We start from the raw sequence: 12,609 nt of genomic DNA, 5'->3' as shown, positions 1-12,609 counted from the left end.
CTGCTTTAAAAGGCCGAGTCATCAGCGGGAAAGGTTATAGGTGACGTCATCACAATTCAATCAAGACGCTCGGTTCGTCACTAATTTAAACATTAAAAACAGCCGTCGTTACACATCTTTTCAGTCAGAGCTAGCTTACTAAAGTTGTCAAGTATCCAGTCTAGGGGATATAGATTTTATTTTATTTTTCAAGTTAGTTTATTATGATAGAATATAGCTTTAGTTAAAAACCAAACCAGGAGAAATGGCGGCTGGCGGAATGTGCATCAGAAAGGAGAAAACAGCGGCGGAGGTTTGAACTTTTAAGACTCTTTATGTTGTACATTTCGAGTTAGAAATCGTCACAGCGCAGATAAACTGCGACATCTTGTGGCTGGGGACTGTTTATGCCGTATTAATCGTTCTGTGGACAATTTAAGTTTACAGGTTTCTTCCCGAACGAGCTAAAAACCACGGAGGAGTCAGTGCTGGTGGTGAAGAGGATGGTGGCCGTGGCCGTGTCCTACATCACATACCTCAGAGGAATTTTCCCCGAAGACGCCTACAAGTCCAAATATCTGGAAGGTAAAAAAAAAAAAAAAATCCTGTCGATTTATTTCAGAGTTAATATAACATGTCTGACTTTAATCTGTTATACATACAACAAAAAAGTGTTTCTAAAGTGTAGGGCTACATATGGAGACCAATGCACCAAAAATACAAACTAAACTGAACTAAAAATAAATGTGCACATACTTTGTTCATTGGAAATACATTAAACACATTTTATTTTATATACACAAAACTAGTACAGGTGCTCTTGACCTTAAACCAAATGTGTCAAACTTCATGGTCTGGGGGCCAAATCTGACCCTTTGGAGTAGGAGTGTGACAATATCTCGATACAGCGATATATCACGCTATTTTCCGCACGATTGATTATCGATATGCTCGTGCTATTGATTTTTTTTCTGCTTTTTCACAAAAATGTTTAGGTATGTCTTGTTGGTTGAAGGAACCAATATATTGTTTACTAGAATATTGCACTATAATGGTGTCACTGGTAAGAAAGACCCTATTTTTTGTTTACAGAAAGCACTATTGGAGATACTTATTCGTTTACATTGGTATGTTGATACTTATTTACAGAAATGTTCATCGGACACTTTTTCAATTTATTGTCTTTCAGAGATATGAAATAAAAATTGCATTTTTTCACTTAATTTTTTTTTCTTGTTATATCATAGATTATAGTAGATTGATTTCTGATCAATATATAGATAATCGCAGTATTGTCATATAATTGTTATTGTGAGCTTTGTATTGCATATCGTGAGGTACCCAGAGGTTACCATCCCTACTTTGCAGCATCCAATTTGGCCCTCATGCGAAAGTAAAAATTATAGTAAAAACATAAATCATTTTGTAAATGAAACTCAATACTCCTAGTGCTTATATTGCATGATTGCAGTCATCTTTCACGTTAAACTGTTGAAAAAACTCGAAATTCTTACAAAATCTCTCATTTTTACTGAAATTATGACTTATTATTTTCCCTAATTAAATAAAATTGGTCACAAAATCTGGGAAATTTGAAGTAAAAATCCTATTGGGACTGATATATAGCACTTATTACTTGGATATTTTGGGTTTCTTATATATTTTGTATTTTATGTATGCGTACAAGGGCACAATAATGTTGAAATCACGTGTTTTTTCTGCATAAAATCTGTGGCCCACTTGAGATCAAACTGTTCCGTATTTGGCCCCTGAGCTAAAATGAGTTTGAAAATGAGAACCCCTGCCCACAAATAAAGACTAAATGAAATGTAATATTGAGATTAAAGTCCAAAAACTAAATGCATACTTTAAACTGGCCAGGAATCAGTTTAATTTATGCAACACAAATCTTGTGTTTTCAAACCAATACTTTCTGCCCCCTGTCATCTATCACAAAGATGAATTAAAAATATTGTTACAATGCTGTATTTTTTATATTTGTGAAACTTTTTCTAGAGTAATAGATGCCAGAGTTCAACATAGAAATGTATACAAACACATCGTTTGAGCTTTTCCTAGAAAACCAGATAAATGATTAAAATGTAATATTTTTTCCAACCATGAAGGATCACTGTGTACATCAGGGATGTCAAACTCATTTTAGTTTAAGGGCCACAGATGACCCAGTTTGACCTTGAGTGGGCCGGAACAGGAAAATCCATGTTTTTGTGAAGGAAAAAAGCCCAATTTCAAACAAAATCCAGAAAGTTAAGTCATTGTTGAAAATCACTTGACTTTGCAACTAATTTTCATGCAATTTGCAATGTAATTTGCCATAATTCTGTAGAATAATTTGTGAGAATTTTCCAGCTTTTTAAAAATAATTGTGATTTAATATCCCTGTACATAATGTAGTAATGCATCCCCTATCGTATTTTATCTACAACTTCTATGGTAATTTACAAAAAGTCCTGTTTTTGCTGTAATTTCTACTTTGAACAAAATCTTCCTGTGACTAAATGATCTGGTGAGCTGAACTTGGCCCACGGGTCTTGAGTTTGACATACAATATCTGGTTTGCATATTCTTGTTCACTCCATGGCATGTTGCTGACACAGTTTTCAGATTCAGATGATTTGTGCTTAAATCTTAAATAAGCAGGTTTAGACTCATTTAATCTGAGGTGTGTTAGTCATGTTTGCAGAACTGTTATAATGCATGATTTTACTTTTTTCAAACTGGGTTCGTTGTCCTTGCTTGTTTTTTTAAAAAATATTTTCTAAAAGTTGATAATGTTGCTTATACGCTTTGTCTTTTTTTTGACAGATGTGTGCCTCAAAGTCTTGACTGAAAGCAGCAACACTCCTGGTGCCAACAAAGTTGTAAAATGGTATATGTAACTTTCCTAATGCAGAACCTCTCGAGTAAAGCAACTTGTGTTACTTGTATCATTTAACTGAAAATTATTTTTTACGTTTTTAAGGATGATGGGCTGCTTTGATGCAATAGAGAAGCAGTATGTAAGTACAATACATCCTAGATTACTTTGGATATTCATATTTAACATAAATTCATTCAAATATATTTTTCTACTATTTTGTAATCGTCAAATGTTTCCGTTTTAATAGCTCCAGATTATTTTCATTGGGGTAAGTCTGTATATAAGTGTTTAGTACCAAATGTTTTATTGTTTGTGTGGAAGCTGCTTAAATCTATATTTTATGATCCAGGTGTGCACCGATCCAAATGACCCTAATGTGAGTTACTTAATTACACATGAACTTCCATATCTGTTTTTCAATGTGATTTACAATCAGAAACGGTTAAAAATCTAAAAATGTTTGCAGCGCATCATCGAGTCCTACCAGTTCAGGTTCAAATACACAGGAAGAGGTCCACATGTGGACATAATGAGGTTTGAATAAGTTCATTCCCACATAGATCGATGGTACTAAGATGACTATCTCTAACTGGAGGACAATTTCATCACCATAGGAACCGTGTGATGGAGCTGCATGTGACTGCAGGGGAAACCAAACGAGACTTTGTGGTGCTCATCAGGAAGCTCTTTCTGCTCATCCAGAATTTGGAGGCTCTTCCCAACAATGTGTACCTCAGCATGAAGCTCTACTACTATGACGACAGTAAGATGCTTCATCATTAGCTGAAAAATCGAAATGTTTGATAAAATGTTGAGAAATTGTCCCTCCACGCTCCTTTTAAAGTCACCCCAGCAGACTACCAGCCACCAGGCTTCAAAGAAGCAGAGCAGGACAGCCTGTGGTTCGAAGGCGTGCCTGTCCACTTTAAGGTGGGCAGCGTGCAAACTGGCTTCCACAGTTTGGCCATGAGTGTTTCTGCAGAGCAAGGACGGGTGGAGAAACTGCAGATGGAGAACCATTTCACAGAGGCAAAGCAGGGTTCCACCAACAATCCACCAGAAACTAAACAGATTCAAGTAAGTCACAACAAGTGAATGTGCTTAGATCTCCCACAGTGCATGTGTTATTAGTGAGGATGCAGGAGGCACCAACCCATTTCAACCTTTTTCATTCTTTTCAACCTTATAGCTAATGTTAAAGTTCGTGAAAACCAAATTGAGCAGTTTTTTTTCTAAACACATTAAATAGGTCATAAATGTATTCCTTAAAACATGTAAAAAGCCATTCAACCATTTAGAATTTAATTGTGGAGCTTGGCTTCACAAACTGTGTTTCACATTTCTGTGTTCAGGATTTAATGGGCGGGTCAGAAATCATAGCCGTGTTATGTAACGGAGCCATCATTAGCATAAACCCAACCCTGTTGCTGAAGCGTATAAATACATTCAGCGCAATAGCTCGCTCTCGAGCCCCGGATAGCATCTCCCGTCCCGGGAGCTTTATCGTAAAGATTGCGAGTGAATTAAGTGACGTAGTCTATGTGCATGCGTTGAAAGGATCTGAAAGGATCAGTCCCGTGAAAAGATCGGGCACTGACACTTGCTAATGTAATTGTTAGTTAATGCTAGCTAATGCTAATGTTAGCTAATGCTAATGTTAATGCTAGCTAATGCTAATGTTAATGCTAGCTAATGCTAACTAATGCAGTGTGACCAGCACCTGCATCTTTTTCTCCAGGAAATGCAAATATTCTAGTTATATTTCTTTATATTTAGTTTGTTTAATTTTCTGTGTCCTTATTTGTGCGTACAGAATCCTGTGAAAACCTGTGATGAAAACGACCTTCCCTCTGAAGATGGTAAGTGTGTTCCTGCTGTCTGAGTGAAGGATCTAACAAATGGTTTCATTTACACCTGACTTTCCTTTAAACAGAGTCCGCTCAGTTCAAAAAACCCAAAAGGCTTGTGGTGAAGGTAAGGTTTTCCTTCTGGCTACTTCCTTGTAACCCAAAACCCATGATACCGAGACTCCATTTGATCTATTTTAGCGAAAAGCAGCAGGCAGTACTTTGGCAAGGAAGAAGAGAAAGAATTAGTCAAGATTGCAAGACAAAGAAATGACATCCTTTTTGTTTTATTGTGGTGTTGATGGATGCTGCATCATCTTATGGTTCAATCTAGCGTACAGTCTACCCGATGTGTTTCATTTGAATTTTCATGAAGTTCATTTATCAAACAAACAAGATGTGAGTTTAAAAAACATCAGAATTTGTTGCGACGATATGATTTCAAGGCACATTTTCAAATTGCTGTAGATCAAACTGTTTATGATTTGCTGGAAAATTAGACTTTTTTTTTAATGCAAACCTAAAATATGTTTTAAATAATTTTCATCACAAAACATGTAAAAAAAAAAATGTAAGCTTTAATCAGTTTGGCTCAGACACATTTAGCTTTCATTCACAAACCTACTCACATTGTCATTATTTAGTTTATTCAGTACAATCCTGGTTTCATTACTATCGTTCAGTGTTACCTTAACGTTAGCAAATAAATCTTCTCCACCCATGACTTGTTGAGGTTGTGTTTCCTTCCCTGTGAGCACACATATTAGTTGTTTTTTTCTTGAGTAATGAAGGTGATACCCTTGATCCAGGTCATGTTTTGTTTTGTCACTTGTTCGGTGTCACAGTCCTGGGTTTCCACACTGTGTGATCTAGAAGAGGCTTTCTACATCTCCCATCTCCACATAAACCGTCTTTAGCTGGGTGTAGTATTCCAACGTCACCTGGCCGTTCTCCCGTCCAATCCCTGAAAAAAGTTCAAGTTAAAAGGTAAATTTGACTTCAATAGAAGAAACGACACTACTAACAGATATGATAATATGTCATTTATGAACAGATCTGTGTAAATGATATCGTTAAGGTCAACATTTTACCTGAGGTCTTGAAGCCTCCAAAGGGAACCTCCACAGGTGTGATGTTGTAGTTGTTGATGAAACAGGAACCGGCTTTGAGCTGCTCAACCACACGATGGGCTCGCCTCACATCCCTACATCATCAAAATAAAATACAGCTTAGAAATGGTTTGACATATTGGTACTGCTTTAAACCTGATCTCTGGAGTCATTAAAACCTGAATAAACTCAGATTTGAAATTGTTTTGATAACAAAAAAGTGCAAATAATAAATTGCATCCTTGTTGCTACCAGAGTTGGGGTCAATTATAATTAAAAATTGTGTAATTAATAATTATTTAAAATGATGACGTAATTGTAACTGGAAAAATATGTTGCTATTGTAATTGAATCATAACTGAGTTCAGATAATTGACTTTGTATCTGTAATGGACATGGAAATTCTATAAAACTATAATTTACAATTAAACGCAAACCTGTGCAGTCATGTTACAGTTCTATGCTTACACATATGTAGTTAATTATTTTGTTTCATATCAAGTTTCCCTGTCAGTTCTCTTGAGGATTATTTTACTATTAAAAAAATATATGAATAAATCTAAGTGTATACTGAAAAGGCTCAGACGGCCACACCAAAAAAATTGAAACCAGTATTTTAATGGATAAGACAGTCTAACAGGCAAATGAAGAGATGAAAATCTAATTGAATGATATATGATATTTTTGATGTATTTTAGAGCTGATTTAAGACATGGGTCAAAACCGACCCGTTATCATAAGAGATGCTAACAGAAAGAGAACGGTTATGTTTTATGGGATTATTTGTTAAAGGCTTAGTAATTGTGATTCATTCATACATAATTGTAATTACCTTTAAGGGGGAAATAATAATTGTAACTATAATTGTAATTGGAAAAAATGCCGGTCATCGTAATCATAATTGAGTTGTAATTGAACATGGATAATTCTAGACTTAATTGTAATTGAAAAATGTTAGTGACCCTGATTGCTTTACTCGTTTTTCACTTTTAACACATTGAGTAACTTTGCAATGAAAATTATGGACCGACCGTGTGAAAACTCCTGCTGCCAAACCCATCGTGGTGTCATTGGCCCTTCGTAAAACCTCCTCTTCAGTCTCAAATGACAAAACAGACATGACGGGGCCAAAAATCTCCTCCTTTACGCAGGTCATTTCATCTCTGCAGTCCCCTACAGAACAAGAAAACAAACACCACTGTGGCATTAAAAAGTCACCAGTCCCTGCTTTAGTTCAACCTCAAAACATTGTGTTCTGTTGTTTCAGATGGAACAAGCGAGCACAAATAAATCCTAAAGAATTTGTTTTTCGCTTAAAGCAAGGGTATCAAGCTCATTTTAGTTCATGGGCTTGATACGGATCAGTTTGATCTCAAGTGGGCAACACATTTTAGATGGAAAAACAAGTGATTTCAACATTATTTTTGCTCTAGTTTGCATTTCCACATATAAATGATATATACAGTATGTCAGGCACCAATAATAAGTGACACATATCAGTCCCTGCAGGATCTTCACTTAAAATGTAATGATTTTGAAACCAATTTTTATTTAATTTAGGGAAATTATGTGAAACAATTTGAGGAAAAATACAGGATTTAGGAAATATTTCACGAGGTAAAATGACTGCCATCATGTGATATAAGCATGGGAATGCAGAGAGCCCTGCAAACATTGTAGAGTTTCATTGAAGTTGTAGTGGCTAAGATATCTATAACTGAATTAGTTTGTAATTTACACAATAATTCATGTTTTTAGTGTCATGTGTAGTTTTTCCTGCAGGCCGAATTAGATGCTCAAAAGGGCCAGATTTGGCCCCCGGGCCTTGAGTTTGACACTGTTTTTATTCTTAAGTATGAAATTGTTTCTTCATAAACAGCCTCATAGCTGGTTTAGCTATAGTTAAACTTTAAAAAGTAACTAAACCATAAATCACTTTTTTTCTGCTGAAAACAAATGTATTTGGGTATGAAGTAGTGCTGTTGATTGATTATAATCCAACTCTTTAATCAAAGTATTTAAATTTGGCAGATTTTGTTGTCAAAATATGAGTGACTGCCCTCTATGGGTTGAAACCCAGTACAACTGAATTTTGCTATATGCTGAGAATGGTGGTTTGTGACTTTGTGTATTTTGGTGGCTTCTTATGTCACCAACCTGCAATTTTAGCCCCACCCCTTCGATAAAAAATAACACCTGTGGACTCTGCAATCTTTGGCGAGTAGTTGGATTGAGAGATATGTGAATAGAGTGGTATAGTGAGTGTTGAGTAGGTAGTTAGCATAGTATAGATTGTTTTTTATAGATTGTAAAGTATAAACTGGGCGTGTCTTAACTACTCCTGGAGCCCCGCCCATAGTCAATACTTTTTCTGAATTTCAAGCCTATACGCACGTCAGATAAAACTTTAAGGTTTTTAATTCATGTTATTGATAGACCGTAGAGAGAGACTCACCCAGCACACATGGAGTCATATAGAATCCACCTCTGAGTTTAGGGTGTGATGGTACGAATGGTTCCCCTCCACAAAGCACTGTAGCTCCCTAGACATAAATGATGACGTTAACGTACATCCATGTCATGCTGTTTACACAGAGAAGAAGTTCTTCTACCTCTTTTTTGGCTTGTTCCACAAACCCTAGCACTTTATGCAGATGTGAGCGGCTGACCAGTGCTCCCATTCTGGTGCTCTCTAATAGAGGATCACCTATTTCAATGGCTTGAGTCCTCTTCACCACCTCTGACACAAACTCAGGAAAAATGTCTCTCTGGACGAACACTCTGGTGCCATTACTGCACACCTGTGATGTAGGGGAACAGAAAAATCCATCAACATAGTCACGAGTCAGCGGGTCTACAAAAGTCAGACAAAAATAATTGTTAGCAAACTCTACAATAGTGGCATGACTGTACAACTACGACACGCTACCTGCCCTTGAGACAAAAAGTTGGCCATGAGAGCTCCTTTCACTGCATTTTCCAGATCACTGTCCTTAAAAATGAGCAGAGGCGATTTCCCCCCAAGCTCCAAAGTCACTGGTTTCACTCCTTTTGATGCCATTTCCATTATCTGAAGGTAAGATAGATTATTATCCATCTAGTGAGACCTAAAAAGTCATTTAAACGGCACAAACCTTCCGTCCTGTGGGCACACTGCCAGTGAAGGACACCTTGGCAACATCAGGATGTTGGCAGAGTAAGCTGCCCGTCTCCTGACCTCCTTGAACCACGTTAAATAGCCCCTCTGGAGCTCCAGCCTTGGCATAGATCTCTGCCAACATGGCTGCTGTCACAGGGGTCACAGGTGAGGGTTTAAAAACCATTGAGTTACCTTTGGGGGGGGGGGGGGGGGGGAAGGAGCAACATTTAGGGTTGTGATGTCAGACCTCTGCAAAACAAGTTTTAGAAGTTTTAGTTTTAGAAAACACGCTTCAATCTGGTGTCAGATTTCAGATAGTCATAGTAGAAAATATTCTGTGGGTCTTTAAAAATCGGTCAAAATGCTCAAAAACGGCTGGCACTGAGGGGGGTAAAAAATCTCAGAATGGCTGGCACTGAATGAGTTAACCTAGCGCCACCACTGCTAAATAATCCACAAAAAAACCCAAAGAGCATTGATTTACCACAGGCCAAGGCAGGAGCGGACTTCCAGGCAGCTATCTGAAATGGATAATTCCAAGCACCAATTCCAGCACACACTCCCAACGGCTCCCTGCATGTGTAAGCAAACGATCCTCCAGGTAGCTGGACATGCTGGCCTTAATAAAGGTAAAAAAAAAAAACAAAGAACAAATAAGGTACAATACAAGCCATTTAAAAATCCTTAGAAAAAACCTGTTGATTTTAAATGACTACTAAATATTATCATTTAATTTGATCGTCTTAAATGTTTTGCAATAAACTTGATTCCAATGAAACCTCATTTAAATAATATTTACCCTACATTTAACATGAATAATTTATTCTCATAATAACGACCATATTTGTTGATCTTTTTTTCAGAATAAAGCTAATACCAACCTGCCAGAGTGCTGGCCAGTCCTGCATAGTATTCTATACACAGTCTGGCAGAGTCCACATCCAGGCGAGCCTCTGTGATGGACTTTCCATTGTTCACCACTTCCATTTCAGCTATTTCCTCTCTTTTGCCCTGTGTATCAAATACTATCCTCATTAAGCGTCTTGCTTATATCCATATTCCTCATTCAGCATTACAAAACAATTCAAAATGCAGAAACTTTTACTTCAATTAGATGTGCAGCCTCTATCATCACTCTTCCTCGCTCCATTCCAGACAGTTTGCTCCAGTTTATAAAGGCTTTTTTTGCCGCCTCCACAGCCTGGTTGACCTCGGCAGCACCACATGGCTCCAAATGGCACAAGATGCGTCCTGGGAAAAGGAAAACATAATGTTTTAACTTGTTTCTTTGTATAATGAGAACCAGAGTGTAATGATTTGGAGTCTGTGGGTGTTGATTTAAAATGAGACGACTATGCAAAAGTACGTACAACAGAGAGCAGTCAGTTGAAATGATTTGATAAATTGATTTATCATGCCCCTTCCTTTATTTAAAGTTGCACCATCACAATCAACTGGAGCGTGACGTTTGCACCTTGCAATACATTTTGTGTCTCTCATCCTGCCTGGTGATGACTCAGCATCAAGGATGAGCAGGAAGAAGCTGCAGGGGACTGAGGTTGTAGTTTTTCCGCTTATACTTTGTATGCTCTGTACGACAGAGACCCCATGTGGCTTGAACAGGTAAAAAATAAAAAAAAATAAAAATGAGTGTATGTTTTACAAGCCTACTGGGTCAGTGTATGTTATGGTCATTGGATTTTACTTTCAAATAATTAATGGTGATTTGATTTTCATTTTAAAATAATAAAAAAAAAAAACATTAAAATTCAAGGCATTTTTCTTTATAAGAGTCATAAAGGGATGAACAACATTTTAAAATTGGTGGATTTTAATATTCTGTTTCTAAAAATCAAATGTTAGAAGACAAAAAATAAAACTGTTTTAGTTTTGTTTTTTTGTGCGACCGGAAGTTGCCGTATTCTATTCTTTATCTACGGCACCGTCCACAAACGCGCTCTTACTTTGAAAACGTCAAGTTTTGGTCGCACAATGTGAGAAACGGGAGTTTGTTTTTTTTAAAAATGTTTTTGTCATCCAACAATTTCTTTTTTCCTTTTAGAAAATGAGAATCAATATTAAGCGGTTTTTAAAGTTTTATTTATCACTTCTTGACCCCTGATCATGTAAAATGCCTTGAATTTCAACCATTATTTATTTATTATTTATATTTACTTTTCAATATTCCTTTTCTAAACGGAAAATCCAATGACAAAAATGTACACGGAACTGCAATCTAAAAAAGTTGACTAATCACAGGCTGGTTGAGACCATGTTACTTATCTATCATTATTTTTAATTTAGATTTTTTACTGTAATGTGTGCACTTTTTAATCTGTACTTAATTAACCGTCCATTACTTCATTATGTACGTTTTATTTTCTCTTTCTTTCTTTGTTTAGTGTTTATTCCTTTCATTTGGCCGATATGGACCAAAACTCATACCTCGATATTTTTTCTCAAAATAACTCAATAAAGTTTTACCACAAAGACAAGTCTGGGTTAAATTTGCTGATGAAAAATGCCATACAGGCATATTTATTAACAAGCACAATATGATCAACTTTTGGCTTTTTCTCCAATAAGGGACAGCACGTGTGAGTAAGTTCTGTAGTTTGGCTTGCTATGGGGAGGTTTTGGGTTAGGACAAACTCAGCAACCCATCGAAATGTGCTTTTCATGCTGTTCTGAGAAGAAACGAAAGCAGCGACTCCTAAAACGAGTATTATAACACAAAATATGCTATAAAAATGTAAATCTCAGAAATCTGGAAAAGTTGTAAAGGACACTGTTTGACTGTACTCTATGAATAATATTAAATACGTGTATGATGTGATTTGTACTGTGTGGTTGTATAAATCAAAACAAGTATATATCTTGATATAGGTGATATTGTCAATTTCTATATCGCCAAAATAGAAAACTATATGAGTGCCTACAGTCTATATAATACAATGGAATACAAAAATAAGCAAATAACCTCAAAAATCAAACTATTAAATCAAGTCACCTGAAATGGTCGGAAACGTTGAACTTTACCCTTACAGCAGCAGACATGTCATGTAAGGATAGTAACTCTGTAACTAACCCGTTGCAGGTTCGTAAACATGTTCCTTGTGGCCTTTTTGGCCTGGTTTCCTCTGCCCGGCCCAGAAGTTTAGCGGCTCAGTGATGGTTAGTGATCCCGTGGAGACGCACCGAAACGCCGCAGACAGGCGAGCAGCTGCCGCTGTCCCCCGATGGTAGTGAGAGAGCCTGCGGAGCATGACTGGGGCTCGTCAGTGTTCAAACACTGTATTGAGTTTTTACTCAAGCGCACATTTTTTGTGATTTAAATAATCGGTTACTTAGTAAAACTATGTAAGTCTCAGAGTAATGTGTGGTAAATACTACGTGGTTTCCCGAAGCTCGTTTAGGGGGCGGGGCTACTAATAAACACGACAGTTCTACGCACAAAGCGTACATAACAGTTGGACGTTTCCCCTGTCGATCACAAATATTTTATCAAGAATTAAAACCATGGTTCACTTAACAATATTGTGTTGTTTAAGGTGTGGTATTTTAACAAATGTGTTCACCTGGAATTTAAAAAAAAAAAAAAAAAAATTATAAAAAAAAAACAAAGTGCAAAATGTAGGTCATTCGGTGGGAGGA

At 36.7% G+C, this 12,609-nt stretch overlaps 2 protein-coding genes across 5 annotated transcripts; one reads left to right on the top strand and one right to left on the bottom strand.

Moving 5' to 3' along the window:
- zte38 (zebrafish testis-expressed 38) lies at positions 1-5,369 on the top strand. Of its 2 annotated transcripts, none has more exons than XM_028473573.1 (12): positions 1-292; positions 427-564; positions 2,806-2,869; positions 2,963-2,999; positions 3,108-3,128; positions 3,210-3,236; positions 3,327-3,394; positions 3,475-3,623; positions 3,705-3,937; positions 4,674-4,719; positions 4,794-4,834; positions 4,909-5,369. In XM_028473573.1, exons 2-12 carry the CDS (start codon positions 483-485, stop codon positions 4,954-4,956), a joined length of 816 nt encoding a protein of 271 aa, XP_028329374.1. In that variant the 5' UTR covers positions 1-292; positions 427-482; the 3' UTR covers positions 4,957-5,369. The 2 variants fall into 2 exon arrangements, with proteins under 2 accessions (XP_028329374.1, XP_028329373.1); XM_028473572.1 differs by having other exon boundaries at positions 12-292; positions 420-564; positions 4,909-5,363.
- On the bottom strand, positions 5,200-12,372 carry aldh9a1b (aldehyde dehydrogenase 9 family, member A1b). 3 transcript variants are annotated; one of them, XM_028473569.1, is made up of 11 exons: positions 12,044-12,372; positions 10,061-10,206; positions 9,837-9,966; positions 9,440-9,574; positions 8,951-9,147; positions 8,746-8,886; positions 8,429-8,617; positions 8,272-8,359; positions 6,848-6,989; positions 5,799-5,911; positions 5,200-5,671 (listed from the first exon to the last, which is right to left on the bottom strand). In XM_028473569.1, the coding sequence occupies exons 1-11, from the start codon at positions 12,219-12,221 to the stop codon at positions 5,577-5,579; spliced, it is 1,554 nt and encodes a 517-aa protein (XP_028329370.1). In that variant the 5' UTR covers positions 12,222-12,372; the 3' UTR covers positions 5,200-5,576. The 3 variants fall into 3 exon arrangements, with proteins under 3 accessions (XP_028329370.1, XP_028329371.1, XP_028329372.1); XM_028473570.1 differs by having other exon boundaries at positions 8,951-9,099; XM_028473571.1 differs by having other exon boundaries at positions 11,966-12,101.
- Between the last annotated feature and the right edge of the window lie 237 nt (positions 12,373-12,609).

Source organism: Gouania willdenowi, chromosome 17 (assembly GCF_900634775.1).
Source record: "Gouania willdenowi chromosome 17, fGouWil2.1, whole genome shotgun sequence".
NCBI lineage: Eukaryota > Metazoa > Chordata > Actinopteri > Blenniiformes > Gobiesocidae > Gouania > Gouania willdenowi.
This window is presented reverse-complemented; position numbering and strand designations above follow the sequence as displayed.

Bases quoted from the DNA above. Each gene is read 5' to 3' on its own strand.
- aldh9a1b (XM_028473569.1), bottom strand. From the start codon at position 12,221: ATGCTCCGCAGGCTCTCTCACTACCATCGGGGGACAGCGGCAGCTGCT. The intron at 8,887-8,950 runs GTTTGTGCCGTT...TCTTACCTTCAG, and splicing joins GTGTGCCCACAGGACGGAAG to ATAATGGAAATGGCATCAAA. The intron at 8,360-8,428 runs GTAGAAGAACTT...ATTTATGTCTAG, and splicing joins TGGAACAAGCCAAAAAAGAG to GGAGCTACAGTGCTTTGTGG.
- zte38 (XM_028473572.1), top strand. From the start codon at position 245: ATGGCGGCTGGCGGAATGTGCATCAGAAAGGAGAAAACAGCGGCGGAG. The intron at 3,395-3,474 runs GTTTGAATAAGT...TCATCACCATAG, and splicing joins CCACATGTGGACATAATGAG to GAACCGTGTGATGGAGCTGC. The intron at 3,938-4,673 runs GTAAGTCACAAC...TTGTGCGTACAG, and splicing joins CAGAAACTAAACAGATTCAA to AATCCTGTGAAAACCTGTGA.